Consider the following 20,683-nt stretch of genomic DNA (forward strand, 5'->3'; position numbering starts at 1 on the left):
AGCTGCTGTCTTTGACTCCAGTTCTATTCATTGTGTTTAATGTTGAGCTGCTTTAAAATGCACAAAGAAAACACACTTGTATATGTAATTTATTAGTTTGGCAACCAGACTTTTCTATGTTTAGTCTAACAGTCTTTCCTTGTGTACTAGTGAGCATGCTAGCATTTAACTCACAGACTCCTAATCACAGTTTTGCCAAAAAATGATATCGCCATACCTTTATTAATTTTTCAACACAACCAAACACTTGAGTTTCCAACAACAACAGCATATCGCTTGTCTCCAATGAGATTGTTTTTAGTCTTCAAATGTTATTCTCATTTAGGACTAGAAATCATATTTATTTTGACCTGTAAATACTACAACACGGCTGAAATGAAGGGATATGACATTTTAAAACTTAACGAGTACTGTTAAAGAGTACTAGTTAAAAGTCACTAAAATGTAGCACTTGAAATTCTTGGATAAATTGCGAAATTTAAAATCTCATTAAAGCATTAATAAATAACATCTAACAAAAAAAAGGCCAGCATGCAAAGCTACTAAATTACTTGGGGTAAACTAAATCAAGCTGCAGCTAAATACAGTACATCAGGCATTTCACAAGTCTACTCCTGATGTGTTATTTGGCAACATAAAGTCTGTACAGAATGAGGATAAGCATACATATTCTTTTATACAAAACAAACATGCTGTGAAACTGGAGAATATGAATCTGTGGTCCATCATTTCACCCCAAACCAGTTCATAGGAACGTCCTTTCAACAAGACAATCAGGAAATGCAATTTGCTTCATAGTGTATAGTGTGGGAGAGATATCACGTGTTTCCACGTTGACCTCAAAGCATCTGTACAGCTCCAGTGGACTGTCTCCAGTAATGCCAGTCAGCTTATCAACCAGTCACAGTGTCTCTTTAGATTTTTTTCCCCCACAGTCTCTTGAGTCAGTTAACAAGCTGTCAAATCTCCGTCAGCATGATCTTGAAGGCGTCTGCGTAGCTCTCGATGCTGAGGATGAAGGTGTCTTCGTTGGAGTAGTGCTCGATGATGTTATCGTCCATGTTCACCAGGATCCTGCCGCAAAAACAGCAAAAGTTTGATTTCGTGTGGAAAAAGTTCAAGCTCCAAGTTAGTTTCCTCTTCCTTTTGTTTGCCTCACTCACCCTTTCTTACTTTTCTTGTACACCTTGGCTATCCTCTCCGTCGGCACGCCATATTTCTCTGATATCTACCGATGAGAAAAAAAAAACAGAAAAGAAGCAAAAATAAAAAAGCAGCTTATGAACAGGCGCTCGGGCTGCAAACAAACTGTGCCTTTGACATTAGTTCCCACGTACAAACAGAGAGGCATCACTCACAGCATCCATCAGGCCTCTGAGCGTGGGAGACTTCAGCATCAGAGCGTCGAACACCTCGTCTGTCTCCTTTCTGACATACAGCAGCACTGCAGACAGGAGGGAGGAGAGCAGGCCACCTTTTAGTTTATATACATAATAATGTGCCTATGATTGGAGTGCACAGACGGAAGCACTTAGAGGTATTGTGTTTGTCAAACTAATCAGCAACCATTTATAAATCCTTTTACTACTTTTCATCTGATGTCAACAGTCCTTCGGGGCCACACAAACACATTTTGTTTTTGTGACATTTTACAGACTAAATAAGGGATCGGAAATCTGAAAAATGCAGTTTCATAACAGCCGGGAGGCTGCAAAAGGAGGTGGTGTGACTCAGTGAACCTTGCAAGGAATGAACTTTCAGTCTCACAGAAGAAGAAGAAGAAGTGCTTGGAAGAAATGGAAACGTAAGCATCTGTAAAGCTCCAGAACAGCTGCTAAATGTACCTCTATCTGCTAACATACAGAAGATTACCCGGTGAGACAAATCATAGATGCTTCTGAGAACGGTTTCATGTTGCTTATCCAAATAATCAGTTAAATCAAAATGATCGAATTGTTATTAAGCGTAAATAGTGCTGCTCGTGTTACGTATGATGGAAAATATCTGGATGGAAAAGGTTCTGGGCACGGTGTTTCCCTTTCTCGGGCCTGATTTGTTATAAATTGCATCGTTAATCATTAGAAATGTCAAACTCTCTTGCGTATTTCCCTGCTCTCCTTCCTGGACTTTGTCATTTCTAGAAAGTCACTTAAAGAAGACAGAAGAGATGACGTCCAGGTGTAGGAGAAGGCGGCCATGCTCGTACCTCTCTTGTGCGCCTCCTCTTTGATCTGCTTGTGAGGAGACGGGCACAGATCTTCATCTGACGACCTGAACATCCTCTTCACCACCACACTCCTGTAAACACAGAACAGCGTCAGGTCAAGCGCAAGCACGTCTTCTTTTTTCCATTGCGGTGATGTGCACTTCCCCTGCCTGAGGCTATCTTAAACTGCTTTCATTTGCATGACTTATATTTGTATGAAAACAGGAGTTTCGTGTTGACGCGTACTCACCCTTCTCTCTCAATCTCCTCTGTGTTGAAGGTAAACACCTGAAAAGGAAGCGTTAGGTATTAGTGGCAGAAATTAATCTTATTGAAAATATAAAAACACGCAGAAATAAATCTAAAAGTCTTTTCTATATTTCTGCACATATACGATTTACATGGCTCCTAAAAAAAACAGTTAAGCAAATGAGATGAGAATGTTTTGCTCGGTTGTTTTTGGAGAAACTTCTCGAGTAGTACAGATTTCTGTTGGGGTATGTATGTGAACCTTCTAAGATGACTTCACCCCGTGTTCGAGGTGACTCATCAGGTGTAATGCTCAGAGTATATTTAACTCCACAATGTTGATGGATTTCTGAATATAAACTGGACATTTGAGGTCCTTACACAAGATTTCTACTGGATTAGGAACTTTTAGGACTTGGATAGCAGGGCTTAGCTCAAGCCGTGTTCGGTTTGGGAGGAGAACCTCTGACCAAGGAACTCCTAAACCCTGCCAAAAGTCCTCTGTGAAGAAGGAAGACTTTTACAATGGCAGAGGTTGCTGGGGAAGTTAAGAAGCTGCCCAGTAGCAAGGCACCAGGTTTGGATGAGATTCTAAAGGCAACAACTGGTGAACCATCTGGTTCTTATGTAGCTTTTCTAAACCTGCTCATTCACACAAACCCTTCTTCTATCTAGGATTCACACAGATTCATATTCCGATGGATGCATTAGATTGAAGCAACCATGGATCTAAACCACCAGCCTTACAGTTAACAGATGACCTGCTCTACCTCCTGAGCTACGGCCACCCCAAATGATTTTCATGTGCAGGGAGGCTGGGCTGAGCCTTGGGGATAGGGTGAGGCTCTTGAAGGAGCCTGGAGTGGAACTGTTGATCCTCCAGGTCAAAAAGAGTTTGTCGATATGCTTTGAGATTTTGGTTAGAATGCCTCTTGGGGGCCTCCCTTTCTAGGTTTTCTTGGAGGAAGGGGCCGTAACACTATTATACAGGGTGGTGTATCTTGCAGTAAATTTTAAAATCCATGCCGAATGTAAAGTTTTACATGCAAATGTGTAATGTGTCCCATTCCAGACACGCAGCATATGTCCAAACAATAGTCAAACTCGTCTCGTGCAAGTATGTCTGGAGTCACGGCTGCTGTTCTGCTTCCCCAGCAAAGAGGACGTGTTTTGATCGTTACTGGTTAAATGGCTGAGGAATGAAAGCACTTTGAAATTGGATTATTATTTTTGATACACCCTGTATATCTCATCAACCCTGGGAATGCCCCAGGTTCCCCCAGGAAATACTGGGAAGTGTTGCTGGAGAAAAGGATGTCTGGAATACTGACTTTCAGGAAGCAGGTTAATTTTATTCTTCTTTGATTGTATAATTTATAGTTATAATTTGCTTCTTATATTCATTGTTTCATCCTTCTGGGCACAGATCCAGCAAAATATGGAAGGATGTTGAATTCTTGCGTGTTTGGATTCAGTGTTTTCATATCTCCAAACATAATGCTTCTTATTTATACCCTTAAACTTTATTTTGGGCTCCTCTGGCCAAGAGCAGATGGACAGCAGTAGCGTTCTCTTGTAGCCTTCTTGTGCACACCTTTGTTTTTCAGTCTTGTGCTACAGCTTTTACACATCTGGAGTGATTTTTATGAACCCACCGAGTCTTTATTTGTGTCTGACTGTATATTGATGGAGTTAAAACTCCTCAGAGACGCTTCAGTAACCTTTTCCAGCCGTAGAAGCAACAAAAACCCTTTTTCATAGGTCTTGTTTGCTCATGCCACGATACACTTCCTCCACAATATTAAAAAGATCAGACCTTGATCCTTGCTCGCTATATAAAAACATGGTATCACTTCACACCCAATTCTCATTTCAACTGCTAATCCTCAAGGTTCACATACTTTCACCACTCACAGATAATATTAATGACTGAACATTTTCATATATTTTCATCTCTTTTGTTTAATTCTGCCAAAGACAGACTCGAGGTAAGCTTCCTCTCAGCCTGTAGGCTCTGCAGGCACGCCATTATTTGTTCCTTTTATCCAGTTTTCTTAATAGGTCTTTGTTTATCCCATTGTGTTTCCTCTTTCACGTTGCCACCTACTGAGTTGGGGCTCTCTTTATCTACTCTAAGGACATGTGTGAAATTCAGATATTTTGGGTTACATTTTTGCAAAAATACAAAGTTTGCTTTTTTTCTTCTTTTTTTAAAAAAAAAAAGAAGAAGAAGAAGAAAAAGAAAAAGAAGAGGTGACCTACCTGTCCGGCTCTCTGCAGGTTTCCAAAGTGAACATCGGGGATGAAGAGCACGGGCTGGGCATCCAAGTCGGTCATGGTCTTGAAATAGGTGGTGTCGGACTTCTTGGTGGCACTTATCACCCCGACGCCTCCGTCTTTCCCTGGAGATAAGTCCAAATGAAAAAAGCAGAATATGAATGGCAACAATTATTACTTATGAAGGGGAGATATATTCACAGTGATTTGCAAACCTCAAACTGAACCCTGGAGCTATAATTTTCTCTGATTATTTTTTCATTTTCATTCAAAACTAAATTATTTCTCACTCAGCTCGTACCTTTCGACTTCTTGCGTAACAGTTTTCTCTCCTCATCCCTTATTTTCCTCTCAGCTCCCTGGAAACAAAAAGAAAAGAGACATCAGTTTGTGTATACGAACAAGCCTCAGAAAAAAAACACATCTGTGTGTGTGTGTGTGTGTGTGTGTGTGTGTGTAAGCTTCATTTTGTGCAGAGGATGCATAAACTGACCACTAGAGGGAGGACTGATGTCATGATATAACTGCCTCACTGCAGCTACCTGTCTGAATATTTTACAGTGAGTGCGCCCCTTACTGGTAACTCCCAGCAGCTCAGAACACACAAGTAACTTCAGCTTAATGACTTCACGTCAATGCCACATGAACTGAGGCAAAACCAGACAGCAGTTAAACTCACAGTAGCGTATTTCTGTTCAAGCTTCTGAATTTAGTTCACTGTTTGAGCTGTTATGTAATCTGTACAGAAAATGAAGGCACGAACTTCATTTATAGTCCTTTAAACTACAACTTCTTTAAGTCACAAATCAAATTTTAGGTGCCTTTAATTATTAAAGAAACAGCTCACAACAAAGATTAATGAGGGTTTTTTTAAGTAAACAGGTCACAGTTCATGAAAAGAGTTTTTGAGGGTATTTATTGTCACCCTGAGTAACACAAGGCAAGTGCATTTTTATATCCATTGTATTCAAGAAAAGGCAGACACCTGATATCTCCTTAACTGGGCAACTCACACCAAAACAATCTAGATGGACAAAAACGGCATTATAGGCCAGAGGGTAAACATGCACATGTGCGATTGGAGTGGGCTGTCCCTTTAAAATCTCTCCTGAGAAATAAATGAGTCAAGAAAATAAGAATAATCAAACTTACTAAACAAATAAGGCGCATTTGGTTCTGGCTAAAGGACTCCACATATAAAGAAATACAGAAGAAGTGATCTATCACCTTGTCACAGAAGACCTTGATCTGTGAGTAGGCCCTGTGCAGCGGCCTGTTGCTGCGGTTGTTGTAGCTATAAGTGTCAATCTGGATCATCAGAGGAAGACCCTTCACCCCCTTCTGAGACGAGAAGTCTGTGCTCAGGCAGTTCACTGTGATGAAGATCTTCAGGGACACAGAACAAGGAAGGAGAGGTGGAAATGTTAAAAAACTTTAACTCTGCAATTTAGGAATAAAAGTACACTCAGTCCTCACTTTTTTAAATACGCTGCTCTTTAACGCAGATATCCAATCGGCCAATCACATTGCAGCAACTCAGTTCATTTATGCATGCAGACATGGTCAAGACAACCAGCATCAGACAGCTGTCAGACAGTATTTCAGAAACGGATTTACTGGGATTTTCCCACACAATCATCTCTAGGCTTCACAGGATGGCATCACGAGCTCGAATAACTATCTTTACAACCAAGGTATGCAGAAGAGCATCTCTGAATGGGCTACAGCAGCAGAAGACCACACTGGGTGACACTTCTGTCAGCTGAGAACAGAAAATTTAGGCTGACCAAAATTGTACTCTGGAAGATTGGAAGAATGCCGCCCGGTCTGATGAGTCTCAACTTCTGCTGCAACTTTTAGATGGTGGAGTCAGAATTTGACATAAACAACATGAAACCTTGGATCCATCTTGTCTTGCATCAATGATTTAGGCTGCTTGTAGGTGTAATGGTGTGGGGAAATTTTCTTGGCACACTTTGGGCCCCTTAGTACCAATTGAGTATCATTTAAACACAATGTACCCATCTTCTAAATGCTGCTTCCAGAAGTATAACACGCAAAATCTCAAATCACCCCAATGAGTTCAGATGTACTCTGATGGCCTCCACAGCCATCACATCTCAATCCCACAGAGCACCTTTGGGATGTTGTGAAATGAGAGATTCACATCACAGAACGTGCAGCAACTGTGTGATGCTATCATTTCAATATGAATCTAAATGTCTGAGGAATGTTTCCAGCACCTTGTTAGAGTCTGTCCATATTTAAATCCCAAAGCGAGCCAGCATGTTTTAATTTTAAAACTCAAATGTTCGGCATACATAGTTTTGTCAGCTCTGAAACACCTTTAGTTAGCCAGTGGGAGCCTTCCCCCCCTTTTTTTGACAGACACTTGGCTGTTAAGTGTCTAACAAACAAAATTCCTTTCCCCTGCGATGTGTTTTCTTCTCAGCAGATAAAAATCAAAAGTACAGAGATAACAGATCAGTGAGAAACTGTTTTCTTTTTCATGTGGTGGTGTTCCCATCAGTTAGAAAAAAAAATCTGTTATGTTTCTGCTTTTCTTGTTCGTCAAGCCTCGGCACACATCGCCATCAATCTTTGGTCTGTGTTATAAATGTGCAGTACAACAAAAGCCAAGGAGGTTGGTCATTAACTTGAACCATAAAAACTCCATTATCTACAGCAGCCAAGAGGAAAGCCTGTGGAGAAGAGGCAGGGTCAATGCTAAAGCGCCATTCTTTTATTATTCTCTGCTCTGCAGTACTTCTCTCACTTTTATTTTCTCTGATTTTTCTATTTAAACACCAAAGCTACAACCGTTAACTGCACCACCCGTTTATAAATACATGGCAGAGCAAGGTGAGCCGCTAAAAAGAAAAGAAAAAAATTGATAAAGATCGAGTAACTGTTTCTCAACAGCACCCTGTTGGAAGACTACCAGCTTAAATCCTTGAGATGACTCAGTTCTACTCATGTACTTTAGTGACATGTAGGAAGATTACTCGGCCTCATAAAATGAAAATAAAATATTACATGGGAACTTATGCTGTGCACTCTCTCTGGTTTCTACTTATGATGCAATAAACTCCATTAAAAGTCTAAAAAAATAAATAAATAAAATAAAAATAAAGTACCTGTGCAAAAGGCTAACAAAAAAATCTCCTATTTCTCTCAGAGTAGTTTGTTTGTCTTCCCGTACAATAATAACTTTTCTCTCTAGACAGATGGGCTCTTGTGCCTAAATATTATGTAGCATTGGTCCATTTTTATGCTCGGGCAGGTCAAATACTCCTGTTTTAACAAAGCTGTGTCTCTCTGATAGACACAAGGTGTTTTTAGGCTTCAGTGCCGTGACCCACGGGCATTAGAAAATAGTGAAACAGGTATGTTACTCTCAACTCATTACAAGGTGGTGCTTGCAAACGTCCCTGGCTGTCACTGGGCAGGCATCATTTTTCAGTCTGCAGGGATAATGGTAAAAACAACCATATTGTAACCCAAACCACAACCTCTTCTTAAACCTAACTAAGGAGTTTTTGGTATCTGCACCTAACCTGTCACTAAAAGCAAAGGTTAAACTGAATGGAAACAAATAAAAATAAATCTCCCAAAACTGGGACAAAAACTGTGATTTCTTGGTGACAGAACTGTGACTTCTGAATGCAGCTCAACAAAAGAAGGCCAATAACTCTTAATATTCGATATTTTCCACTGCTGATGAGTCAAATCAACAATGTCAAAGGACATGCTGACATGGGCACAGTATTTAAACGTTGCATCTGCAAGCCACTTTGCAACCCACCATCACCTAAGCCCCTCTTTTTTCTGCTGTGTCTGATGTCGCAACTGTTGTTCTGGGTTTTGCAGCTGTTTTGATCTCTTTAGGCTTCACACAATAGAACAGTATAACAGTTGTAATCTTCCTTTGACTAAAGCGGCCCCTGACATAAGTTTTTCTTCAAATAAAAAGCACTTAAAGCAGGAACCTCTGTTTCAGGCGTGCACACCATATCATTTGCGCTTTACTCTGAAAATAGTTCTATTGTGTTTAATTGAGGCTCAGCCTCTGGGTGTTGTGTTCTTCTTTATTGCCTTACATCTTATTCATTTGACAAGCAGTGTTTTTCAACTTGCTATCAGGCATATCAGGCGTGTAAAAACATATCATGGGAGTGAAAAAGACTCTGTCTCTTTAAAGTCCTCCTGGTTTTCTTTTAGTCCTGACAGAGAAGAGCAAATACACTAAACTAGCAGGGCAGTACACCTGTTTCCGTGGTTCAACATGCATACGTTCAGGCTCAATAGTTGTGCAGATTCAGAGAGGCAAAAAGAGTGACAGAAGGAAAGAAAGACAGAAAAAGATGAACAGACAGAGCAAATATTTATCTAGAGAAGTGAGCTTGCATTTTCTCCAGCACTGTCTTTGTCCCCAGGCTGCTATTACAATGAAAGAGGCACACAACACGGAGTGATTCACAGTCGCTGGTGCTCACACAGAAAATGAGGGCAAAACAAACAACAGAGGGTGGGGACGGAGACTAGTGTGTGTGTTGGCCCTTGGGGGCACTCTGGAGTTCAAACACCGGCGGGGCTCCGCTTAAGGAGTGGCCACAAAGGAGGACAAACAGAGCAAAGCTACGCAACACTGCCCGGCAGTTTTATGACACGCAGTCAAAACCACTCCGATCACAGCGGCAGAAACCATTTGCCAACGTTTTAGGAATCAATTGTTGATTTCAAAATGAGCGCAAGAGCGTTAGTGATGCCTATGGGTCAGGCAGGTGCTTGCATCACATTCGAAAGTGCTTTTGTTTGCCAACAACTGAATCAGCTCAAAAAACCTGTCCCACTGCTTTTTCTTATTTCCAACACGCCTCCAGCAAGAGTAAATACTATGGAGTTTCTGGGAAAATTACAATGACATTTATTTCCTACACACACACACACACACACACACACACACACACACACACACACACACACACACACACACCCAGCCGTAATAAATTTGTACCTTGGCCTCTTCGTTCACATCCCAGGTGAAGGAGACGGCGTTGTAGGCGATTTCTTCAATGTTGCTGATCGTGTTGAAGCTCTCCTTGTAATCAGCTGTGGGGACACACGGGGACACGGTTCATTTCAAGTATGAGTTCTTCAGCAAACAGTCATACCGCCCCTCAAACCGGTCAATAAAAGCAGGTAGCTATTGTTATTTAAGATAAGCAATGAAATGACACGCTTCACTTTTGTGAGATAAAGCCTTATCGGCAAGAGCAAACAGAGTCTCGGGCTTCAAAGGCAGCAGGAGGAAACACAGAAGACTATTGGCCGCAGAGGACCACATTAAAAGCCAGTCAGATGAGTGCATCAGATTCATATTGTTGACCTCAGACTTACAAACAGGATGGACTTGCAGGGCTGTGGTATGCTGGCATAATGACTCACATGTGGCCCGGGATTTTATTTCAATGTAAAGAGTGAATCATGACTATCATTACTGTAAGAATGAATTTACGTCTGTCTATTTTAGCAAAGAGATTTCACGCGTCCCTTCATTTTGAGGATTTAGACTGTAAAACTGCGGAGAGATTTGTGCTCATGTGGCCCATTTCCAAAGGTTTATATCGTTATTCGGAAGGAACGCCACAAATATGCAGATAATGAAGAAAGCATTGCCTGCCACACAATTTTTTGCCACTAAGTAAAGTATAGAATCCATCATCCATCCATCATCTCCAAGAAATAGCCTTGGAATAAAAATCTTCGTGTGGGAGGATGAGATCCAATTGTGATCAGTTCAACGCCCCCGCCCCCTCTGTCAGTGACTGCTCATCTCCTCCCTCAACCTAACCACCGTTACAGCAATACTTCCTGCTTTCTGAACAGGTGCACAAAGCTGCAAGGCGAGCAGCAACATGCCTGTCTGCTAACAGCCCACTTTAAGTAGGCCCATTCAAATGATCCATTCTGTGACGCTGCCCAGGGGCACGACGGATCCCGCCTCATCCCCACTAACCCCCACGACTCGCTATTCACCTCAGATCACCGAATATCTTCGAGTTACCGCCGCGCAGTCTGAGCTAGCTGAAGCTGCGGGGACGACGGCCCGTCCTCGATCGCTGGCCTGGTTTGTCAGCATGATCTTTAACGAATGTATACTTTTTGAAAGATGAGCGTGTCCGTGTGCAGATAATATCTCTCTGTTGATACATGATAACGATCTTTGTATCATATATGCGCACCTATAAACAGAAACTCATTACACTAGCAAATGCCAAACAGGGTGTCAAAGAATTGCAGGCTGAAAAAGCTGCCACACTTCCTCCAAACAGACGCACACATGCGATTACATGAAACCAGCAGTAAAATACCTTTAATCTCCAAGTAATCATGTTAATGCTGAGATGAATTCAAGTTCTTGCTTTGCAGTTATTTGAAGACTATTTATGTATTTGGATAATAAAATGTGCCATATAATCTTACTCTTTCTCTTAACTGTGTTTTCCTATGTGTCTATGAAGGGACCAGGAAAGCAGACAGCTACATTTGGTGCACCTGGGCAAAGCAGTCCTGGATGACAGAAACTCTTATGTTGGCTCATTAACACCTAAATTAGCATGCTTTCCCTTTAGTTAACAGCAGTAGCACAGTGGCTCTAGATCCCTTTAGAAGTACAGTTCAGCATTTTGAGAAATGTTGTTATTAGATGCCTCATATCACTTTCAAATCCGTGGTCACAGTCAGGAAACAGGAGGCTCTGTTTATCATCAAGACTACTATACTTTCTGTCTGTCCTGAATACACAGTAAACCAAACAAACACGACTAAAAGTCAATAATGGATCTTCCACAGGGCTTTAGGAAAACATTTAATGCCAAGATACTGAATCCTGAGTTGGCCCATGTGAATCCTAGAAAGTGCTTTGAGTGCTCAACTCAGTTGCTGCCTCTGCAAGCTGCTTTGCAACCCATCCTCCATCCTAGCTCCTTGTCCTCATGCTATAACCAAGTTGCTGTGCATACTTTTATCTCGGAAATCAGATGTCACTCCTGACCTTTGTGGGTCCAGACTTTATTTTGCTCTTGAGCTCCATGTGTATTTGTGACACACTAAATAAGCAAGCCACAAATACATAGCAGTGGTTGCTGTTTTACAGTTTTACTAATGTCAACATGCATTTGGATTGTGAAGTTGGAGTTGCTGGGGTTTCTCCAACTTCCTGAGTTGGAAATCTGACTTGATGGGTGTTCCAGTTGAAAATTCTGATTTGGAAGTTGGGATTTACCACTTCAAATTGAATTCTACTATAGCTGCAACCTTCAAATCTTCTTTGTAAAGTAAAGTTTTTAACCCAAGCTTTTCAGGAGGAAGCGTGCACGTCATTACGTAATAAAAAGCAAGGTGGATGTAAAGGAAAAAAGGGGAAAAGGTTATTTATTTCACACATAACTACAACTACAAAACAAGCCTCCAGTTGAACTCTTGATTATATGTTTATCTTACTAATATACCTTAAACAACTGTCAGAAAACTGTTGCTCCACATCGTGCTTACTTGCCTAACTTAATCTAGGCATGTCGGGCCGGCCCAACCACACAGACCAACAGACAGACAAACAGAACAGACTCACAAAACCAGGGAGAAAAAATGGAGCACAACATTTACAAAATCAGCTTAAAAAATCAAGAACAAACATTAAAAACGCAACAAGTTAAAGCTCATAACATATTATTTAAATGTGACTTAATATATTCAAGCTAAATATTGGCCTGAATTCTCTATGACTACAACAGCAGCATTAATCATATATCTTTTGTCTCTGATTAGAGCCTACTTTCACTAAAGTGGTCCTGACACAACTGTCTTTGAAAATGTTCAGTTCTTCCAGTGGATCTACCCATCCGAGAGCAAACTGACCAATATTTTCTTGCCTAAAAATAAAAGAAGTCCAAAATGTTAACGGGTTTGGCATCCTCTGGATCGTCTCTCCCGGCAGATGTAAAGATGTGTATGAATTGTAGGCTGATTGGGACTTGTCTCGGGTTGTATAAATATAAGAATTAAGATGAAGATCTAAACTGGGGAAGAATTACTTCCAACAGACCACGACCAGCTAAGGTAACAGTGTGGCTAGCATTCCTCTCCCTGTCCCGACAAGCTGCCTATGTCTGTGTGTGCTTCTCCCATCGAATTCTCCCACATACCTCTACATCTCCGCTCTCCGAGCAGGCCCTAGCTTGTCAAAAGGCAAACCGCCTACTCGCTTCTCACACACACTCATTCAACAAGGCGTAGAAAAAGACGGTTCAAATTCAAATGCATCAACTGAAAATCGACGGCAGACAAAAGGTCAAAAGTGTGACGATTGCGAGTCTTCAGATGAGAACGCGTTTACCCGTGGGAAACGCTGTGAGACGGAGTTTCACAACTTCAAGTTGAACCCTGCTTTGGATTATTGTTTTTCTCTCTTTTCACAATTATTTCTGCTCAGTCTCCCAGGTAATGTGAAAGAGATTAGAGGATTTAAGTGGTGGGTCTCAGCCATACGTAGACATTAGGAGACTCAGGTGTGTGTGCGTGTGCGACGGCCCAGCCTCTTGTCTGATGGTGGGCAGCTGTACGGCCACAGACAGACATCTGGGTGGAGGCTTGTTTGCTCTCAGTTTAGCAATGCTGTGTTTATTGGTTAAGCACATTCCAGCATAAATGTGTCATCTTGTCCTTTGCTTTGTGCGTTTTCATTCACTCATCTGTTCAACATGGGAAGGAACATGAAGACAAAAAGATGGAGAGAGGCAGTGAAAGTCTCACCGATGTCCAGGACTCGCTGTTTGGCCGTGTGCTGCCGGGAGTGCCAGTACTTCCAGTATTTAAGCTGCTCGTCTCGGTTCTTATCCTCACTGAACACCACCATGATCACACTCTGAGGAGGGAGACGAGACAGAAAACAAAACGTTAACACGACTTATGAGTCAGACAACACCAGTCCTATCTGACATTCATTTTTATATTACAGCTTGGCTTTTATTTGTAACTTTGGACTCAGATCATCTCCAGAGAGTTGCATCAATATAACAACAAAAAGGGGATGATCACCTCAAAATTTACCCAAGTTTTAATAAACTCTGTCTGAGTGATTAGGGTTAACTGTTTCCTGCTTATCCTAGCCAAACTGCTCACATCATAATGGCCAAGCTATGAAAAAGAAATCACATTTTATGAAGTTAAAGGCACATATTTTGCTATTTCACAGCTTCATACTGGACTCTATCTTAATCTGAGAGTTTATCTGCACTCTCCATCTGCAGCCAGAGCTGGGCCTTGAGATGACTACATTAGCGATAATACTCTTATTGACACCACAAAGAGAAAATAGCAGAAAATCCGCTTTATAAGTGAACATTTGGAGGAGCTTGAAGCCTTTTAGCTCAAAGGGATTACTCCTGCATATGGTGACCTCATTTGGGAGTTTGGAAATGTGTAATACGATCAGCAGCCAATCACATAAAATAAGGAAAAGAACAACAGATTCTCCTTAATTTCTTACCTTTGTTTTAGCTCTGTTTTTGATCTCCACATATTCTTCTGGGCAGTATCCGATTCATAACATCTGAGTTTATATTTTAGCAATTTTAGCAATTTTACTTGCTACAGGTCATAATGCCGAAAGAGAGATTAAAGACGGATGTGGACATGCTCACCCGGACTTTACTGATGGGGTGTCGGAGGCGCTTGTTGGCGCTGAGCTCGTTGAGCGTCACAGCGTAGAACTGGCCTTTGTTCAGGTAGGTCATCGGCCCTTCGCCCTGCTTCTGACGCAGCGAGCGCGTGGCGTCCAGCGTGTACTGGAAGCTGTCGCTGTACACACAAACACATCGAGAGCCCCGTGACTGGAAATGACAATCGCACCGAAAGGCTCTTCTGGTTACAAAATGGTCTGCATGTGAACATTTACGCCACAGCCACTGTGATAGCAGGTGGGCTTGAGTCACTTACATCCCCTCCTGATGAAATAAGAAGTCACCTGTGGCTAGAGAGGAAGGCGAGTGGTACTTCTGTTGAAAAGGCACAAAAACACAGAAAAAGAGGAAATTATTCAATATAAAGGCACGTTTTAGAGGAACTGCTCAAACAATGCTGCAGGTGGAAAGACGTGAAGGTCCTGGTCAGCTGGAGACCTCCGAGCTACAGGGAGCACATCGGATGGACGAATGTAGTGAGCCTTTAACCTCTGAGTGATTCATATTTGTACATTTATCAGTCTCTGCCCAGCATATACAGTTCAAATCATCAGCAGTCCTCTTGTGTTACATTTCCTGTTTTAGTGCCTGCTTTATTTCTCTTCCCGGCATGCCTTCTAGCACCTCATCATTCATGCAGTGGTGGTTTATAGGATTATAATAACAACACAGCAAAAAGAAGAAAAGAAGCAGACCTGATCCTGTCATTGCAATGCATTGTGGTCTACTGAGCAGCTTTGGACAGTTGCTATATTCGCTGATTATCTTGTAGATTTACTGGCATCAACAGCACATAAACTACAATGCCCAACAAGTTTAGCACCAACAGTGTGCTTTTTTTGTTCAGTGTTCCCTTAAAAAGAAGCCGATTCTATGTTTATCTTCATCAGTGTCTGTTCATGTCACGCTCTTTCCATTCTCACCGCGTCTCGTTCCTCTTCGTACGGACTGTCAGGCGGGCTCTGCTCGTCCTCTTTGGCGTACGAGTTGTGACTGACCGTGGTCACCTCATACGGACTCTGTTCGTAGATCACCCGCGCCGAGTCTTCTCCTTCCACCCTGTAGTGAGCCCCCCCTCCTGGCATGAAGACGGGCGCATATACCTCGGCCTTCACCACGGCAACAGCCGGAGAGCCTCCGTCCCCCGACCCCGTCGAGCCGCTGAACTGCTCCCGCTTGGTCTCCTGGTGCTCGGTGTTCAAGGACAGGTTGACGGGGACGGACTTGAGGACCTGAACGCGGTTGTCCACCATCTCCACCTCGCTTTGGCTGCTGGGGTTGTTCTGCAACATCGGCCTGAATAAAAACATGAAATTAATAGGATTACATGTGTTTCCTTGTGAAACGCACAAACTATTAGATAGTAAAATTATTGGGTGAGCTACATCTGGAGGTAAATGTCTGCTGCTCTCTTTACGGCCTCAACAAAAAATAACAAAAAAAAAAAAAAAATCATAAGTAGCCCTAAAACTGATGTTCGTTTTAGTAAAAGAAAGGTTCCCTGTGGTGTCTTTTGTGTGGGTTTGATGTACGCTAAAGCAACAAATGGAATAAAACAGGTAAAACATGCATTCACTATAAATAGATATCTGTATATGAATATGCAAAATCTGTCTGCAGGAGGCAAAAGCTTTGGCACTTCAGGAAGCTTTTTGGTTTATGAACAATCAGGTTTTGGTTGCATGCAGGTAAAAAGCCTGCATGGAGGGCATAAAAGGCTAAGCATTTGATGAACTGCGATCTCAAGACCACTGATTATAATCTGATGATGTTTAATGCAGGTTTTTGTAATTTATATGAATACAGCAGTGACTTAGCCGATTCCCAGAAAAATCACATTGCGACTGTATTTTGTGCTTCTTTGCTGTTTTTTAACTTCAGGGGGTCGTTTTTTGGCTTAACTCTAATAAACATGGTTACAGAGGGTCAATGCAGGTCTTTAAAAAAGTCCCCTTTTCATATTTTAAGATGTAAAAATGCGTTCGCCACTAAAATACAACACATGCAGGTTTATGTAGAAGAAGAAAACTCCAATGAGAAGCTGCTTTCATTTAAAGGTTAGCACTAATTTGCAAGTCAGCGTTGAAGAGCTGAAAAAGAATAATAAAATAAATGTAATGATGCTCTCAGGCACAGTTTCTCTAAACACTCACGCAGCATGTTGTCTAAATGGAAATGAGGCGATGTTTCCCTTTTTACAGATCAGTAAGTAGATAACAGCAGTTTGCTCCCAGAGCCGGAGCGTATTATATCATCAAATCTTTTGTATTCTTCTTTTTTCCTCAGGGAGCGGGAGCCTTTCATTGGCTTCAGTCCAGTCTGGGCTTCTTTCTTTCAGTATCAGTGCTTGGAGTGAAACAAGACTCACTGATCTGTGATATTTTCACACGTTCATGCTCCTGGTGTTTGTCTCATATCACTGCGACCTTAGATTAGATGACTCGCTACTATTGTAACTGAAAGCAATTTTTGAAGAAATGGCTTTTTGTATTAAACAGTTTTCATAGAACATCTTTTTAACTCTCTACTTTCATTGCACTGAGCGCCCTTGTTTGTTTCCACCTGCTGCTGGAAACGTCGACCACCATGTCGGGCGTATTTTCGTGGTGTTTCGAACGAGGCGAGTGTTCACTGACCTCTTCTCCTGTTCCTCTGTAATTTCAGTGGCTTTGGAAAGTTGCAGAAGTCTCTTTTCTTTGGGCACCTACAGAGAAAAGGAGGACAGTCAAGTCACTCTCGGTCAAGCCTATAAGAGAGCTGTAGCTCCCAGTTTAGTGTCCCACATGCAACATGTCACCTGTTTACGTCAGACCTCTGTGCTGTGTAATGTTTCAGTCGATTCAGTTAAAACAGTTGTCATTGTGGTCTGATTTAACTTATTTGACAAATCTAAATAGAAAGGAAATGCCCAAAATATGTTAATTAATATACGGCTCTATTTTAATTAAAAAAAGATGTAATCATTTTCGCATATTTGAGTTTATCTCCTCTAAAGTAAAAGTAAAAAGTAAAGTGTGAGACACTGAAAAGCATACAGTCCCCTCGGACATTAGCATTGTTATTTTGTATTTATGCTTTAAAGTTGACCTGTCATGCTCATTTCTAGCTCTGTATTTCTGTCTTTGGACTTTGCTCAAGTGTCTTTACATGACAGCTGAAATTATCTTTATTTAGCTTTTTTAAATTATTATTTCATCTCCTTTCAGCCAGCTTTCCTCTGATTGGCTGCCCCTCACAAACAAAAAGCTCTGATCAGCAGGTGAGTGCCTGAGATGACCATATTGGGGATATCTGATCTCAGTGACATCATAAACGTCAATCAGTAGAAAAACTGTGTTCAGAGCTTTTAGACAGGGCTTACTTGCACACACACCAAGTTCATTATCACTTTTGCTATGTTGAATGTTTCATTAATGGTACAGATGCATGAAAGAATCAAAGGCGAAGGACAACAGGTGCTCTTTATGAGCGTTTTGGGCACCTTGTAGTAGTCGTAGAGCAGACCCAGGGCGTTGGCACTGTCCTCGTCTCCATTGATGCTCATCATCGCCTTGGTGGCGGCTGTCAGCGGGTTCTCCAGGTACGACCGCCACGCCTCATCCTCGCTGGTGTACGCCCTCCTCTCGTTGGGGACCACCACTACCAGACGTTTGCTTGAGAAGCACAGGGATTTAAACACTGTTTTACACATGTACAGTTTTTTTTGGTAGGCGATCAAAAAAAACATGACAACTGTTATTTTCCAGGCTGAACTGTGATGGATGAACTAATTAGCTAGAGCAGCGTTCACGCCTGTCTGTTTTTCTCTGTGTGTTTTCCTCTTTGCTCTTTAGGCTCACTTAAGATCAGATCAGAGACCAGTTAAATACACACAGTGTTGCCACAACATCTCTCTGAGCTCAGCCAATCACAGGAAAGGCTCCGAATGTGGCAACTTGCACAACGAAATGCTCCTGTCATGTCTGACAGTGGCCATTTTTCATTTGGCTTTCATGTTTGTGGCTTCAACGCACTTCTAGACATTTACACAGGAAATATTAATGAGGATTTTTTTCTTTCATAGATCTCTGTGTAAGTGTATGAAAGATCCACTTTCTCTATTTGTGCACTGCGACCAGTGATGCAAAACCTTTATACAGAAAATAAAGGGCAAAAGAGAAGCTCCGCTGTGTCTTCCTTATACTGAATCACACAAAAAGGCACGATGGCATGCTTTCTTTACCCGGCTGCAAATAAATAATGCTCCTGCCTTTGGATCGAGCTTGTATTGTGAAAGAGGGTCACCGGAAAGCAGACGTCTGAGCGATGTTTAGGAGTTTTGGAGCTTTAATCTGCTGGGTTTGAGTAAATGTTAACGCTGTGTGTCAAAATAGAGGCAGACACCTGCTGCTTCCACTTATGCGGGAGACAGCAGCTCTGCAGGAAAACTGGAAAATCAACTATGGGCAGCCACACTTTGACAACCATATTTGTTGCAACATATACTTCTAATAGTGATGATAATGGATGAAATAATATTTGATTATCGTGTTGGGAATGATCTAACTAAATGAAATAAGGCATAAGATTATTATTAATGCAGTTAATCCCTGTTATAACAATATTAGACACAATTACAATTTAAATTACACAGAATTTGGAGAAAGCAGGACACCTGTAACATCTGGTCTGTATTATTAATATTATTATGATTGTTAAGGAAAAAATAACATTTTTAATTTTTAATTTTCAAGAGCAAAATCCTTCTGACTCTATTAAAATTTTAGCGCTGCAGTCCAAAGGTTGATTTCTTTAAAATAACTGTTAATAAATAAAGGAGTTTGTATATCCCGTTAGAAAACAACAGAAGAGACCAGCAGGCTTTACAAACTGTTCCCATTCACAAGCAGATCCAACACGCTCTCTAGGCCTTAAATAGGAGGAGGGAATGAAACGATGCAATGATATCCAAAAGCAGCACAAAAAAGGAAAATTTTTTAGTTAAAGTGTTTAAAAATAACAGTCCTTGCACCCTGAAGGTTTTCCCATCAGTCAAAAATGGCGAATTCACCTCTAATGAAATCCACGGCGCCAAGCTTGTCAGCTTCTCCTCCAGGCCCTAGAACAGCTTCATATCTGTCATAAACAGTCCAAACGGAGCGAAACCGGTACGCGAGCCCCATTTTACACCCCCCTTATTTTTTTTATTTTTTAAAGTGTGTGTGTCCTAAACAAAGGTAATCCCGGGTTTAAAGCAGCTTCGTTTTAATAACAGACTAAAAAAAAAAAACACTTGAACAACTTTCTCCCCCCCGCATGTAGAAATCAGCAAAGATCCTCTCCTCTGGCTCGATCACTTACTTGTCTGTCTCCTGTGACATATTTAGCTTCCTCTACGATTCTTCCTTGTGAAACTGGACTTTCAAGTCGGAGCAGGTAATAGAGTGAGAGTGAGTTGCCAGAAGTTGGGCTACAGGTAAGTCGACTTTTTCTCGCCCCGCTTCTTTTCTCCCTGCCCCTCTCTCCCTCTCTCCTCTCTCTCTCCCTGTGTTTGTGTTTGGCTTGCCTCTCCTCCGCTCCTTCCACCTGGGCAGGTAAGGCAGCAGCCAATCCCTCTGCGTCTCTCTCGCTCACCTTAAACGTAGATTACGGTGACAAACATCAGCGTGTCATACTTAGCGCATTGCGATATTTGCCATGACTCTCTTTTAATGGCAGCCGGTCAACTTTGTGGCTCTGAATTCTTTCACAGTGGAACAATTGAGGCTGAGGGCGAGTCTGCCCGCTGATTGGCTGCTGTCGAGGGGAGAGGAGATCCGATTGGCTGCTGGGGGCAGGTAGAGGCCCACCTTACCTGCGAGCGAAGCAAAGACGCCGCAGTGACACAGAAAACGAAGACACACAGGAAACAGATTAGACTTACGGATTTTTAGGCTTCAGATATGATTTGATTCTGTTATGATTGATTCTGTTTGAAACAGGAGGACTCGAGGCGTGACTGCACAGCCTCGAACTGGCCACTCACTGCCTCAGGCTGTCTTTCATTCCCCCATCGGCTGATTTTACTTCTGATCCCTCAGATTTCAATAGTGACTCGTGTGTGTGTGTGTGTGTGTGTGTGTGTGTGTGTGTGTGTTCCAGGTAATCTCAGAGCAGAGCGAAGGCAGGGAGGAGCCCTGTCATTAGCTGACACAATGCCATTGTCCCCTTAATGAAGCTATTGTATAAG

General features: G+C 41.9%; 1 protein-coding gene across 2 annotated transcripts; it reads right to left on the reverse strand.

The window, feature by feature from the left end:
* Window positions 1-203: 203 nt before the first annotated feature.
* grhl2b (grainyhead-like transcription factor 2b) lies at window positions 204-19,978 on the reverse strand. 2 transcript variants are annotated; one of them, XM_005728498.1, is made up of 16 exons: window positions 19,816-19,978; window positions 17,957-18,128; window positions 17,112-17,179; window positions 15,579-15,771; window positions 14,732-14,790; window positions 14,437-14,593; window positions 13,547-13,658; window positions 9,750-9,844; window positions 5,960-6,118; window positions 5,034-5,091; window positions 4,718-4,857; window positions 2,457-2,494; window positions 2,207-2,298; window positions 1,359-1,444; window positions 1,164-1,228; window positions 204-1,074 (listed from the first exon to the last, which is right to left on the reverse strand). In XM_005728498.1, exons 1-16 carry the CDS (start codon window positions 19,833-19,835, stop codon window positions 960-962), a joined length of 1,629 nt encoding a protein of 542 aa, XP_005728555.1. In that variant the 5' UTR covers window positions 19,836-19,978; the 3' UTR covers window positions 204-959. The 2 variants fall into 2 exon arrangements, with proteins under 2 accessions (XP_005728555.1, XP_013765079.1); XM_013909625.1 differs by having other exon boundaries at window positions 15,399-15,771.
* Between the last annotated feature and the right edge of the window lie 705 nt (window positions 19,979-20,683).

The sequence above is a fragment of the Pundamilia nyererei genome, unplaced genomic scaffold (assembly GCF_000239375.1).
Source record: "Pundamilia nyererei isolate P.nyererei 1_Seehausen unplaced genomic scaffold, PunNye1.0 scaffold00028, whole genome shotgun sequence".
NCBI lineage: Eukaryota > Metazoa > Chordata > Actinopteri > Cichliformes > Cichlidae > Pundamilia > Pundamilia nyererei.

Excerpts from the sequence above, each read along its gene's own strand:
- grhl2b (XM_013909625.1), bottom strand. The coding sequence starts at position 19,835 with ATGTCACAGGAGACAGACAA. Across the intron at positions 2,299-2,456 it reads GAGGAGATTGAGAGAGAAGG|GAGTGTGGTGGTGAAGAGGA; the intron begins GTGAGTACGCGT and ends CTGTGTTTACAG. Across the intron at positions 1,075-1,163 it reads TACAAGAAAAGTAAGAAAGG|GATCCTGGTGAACATGGACG; the intron begins GTGAGTGAGGCA and ends TTTTTGCGGCAG.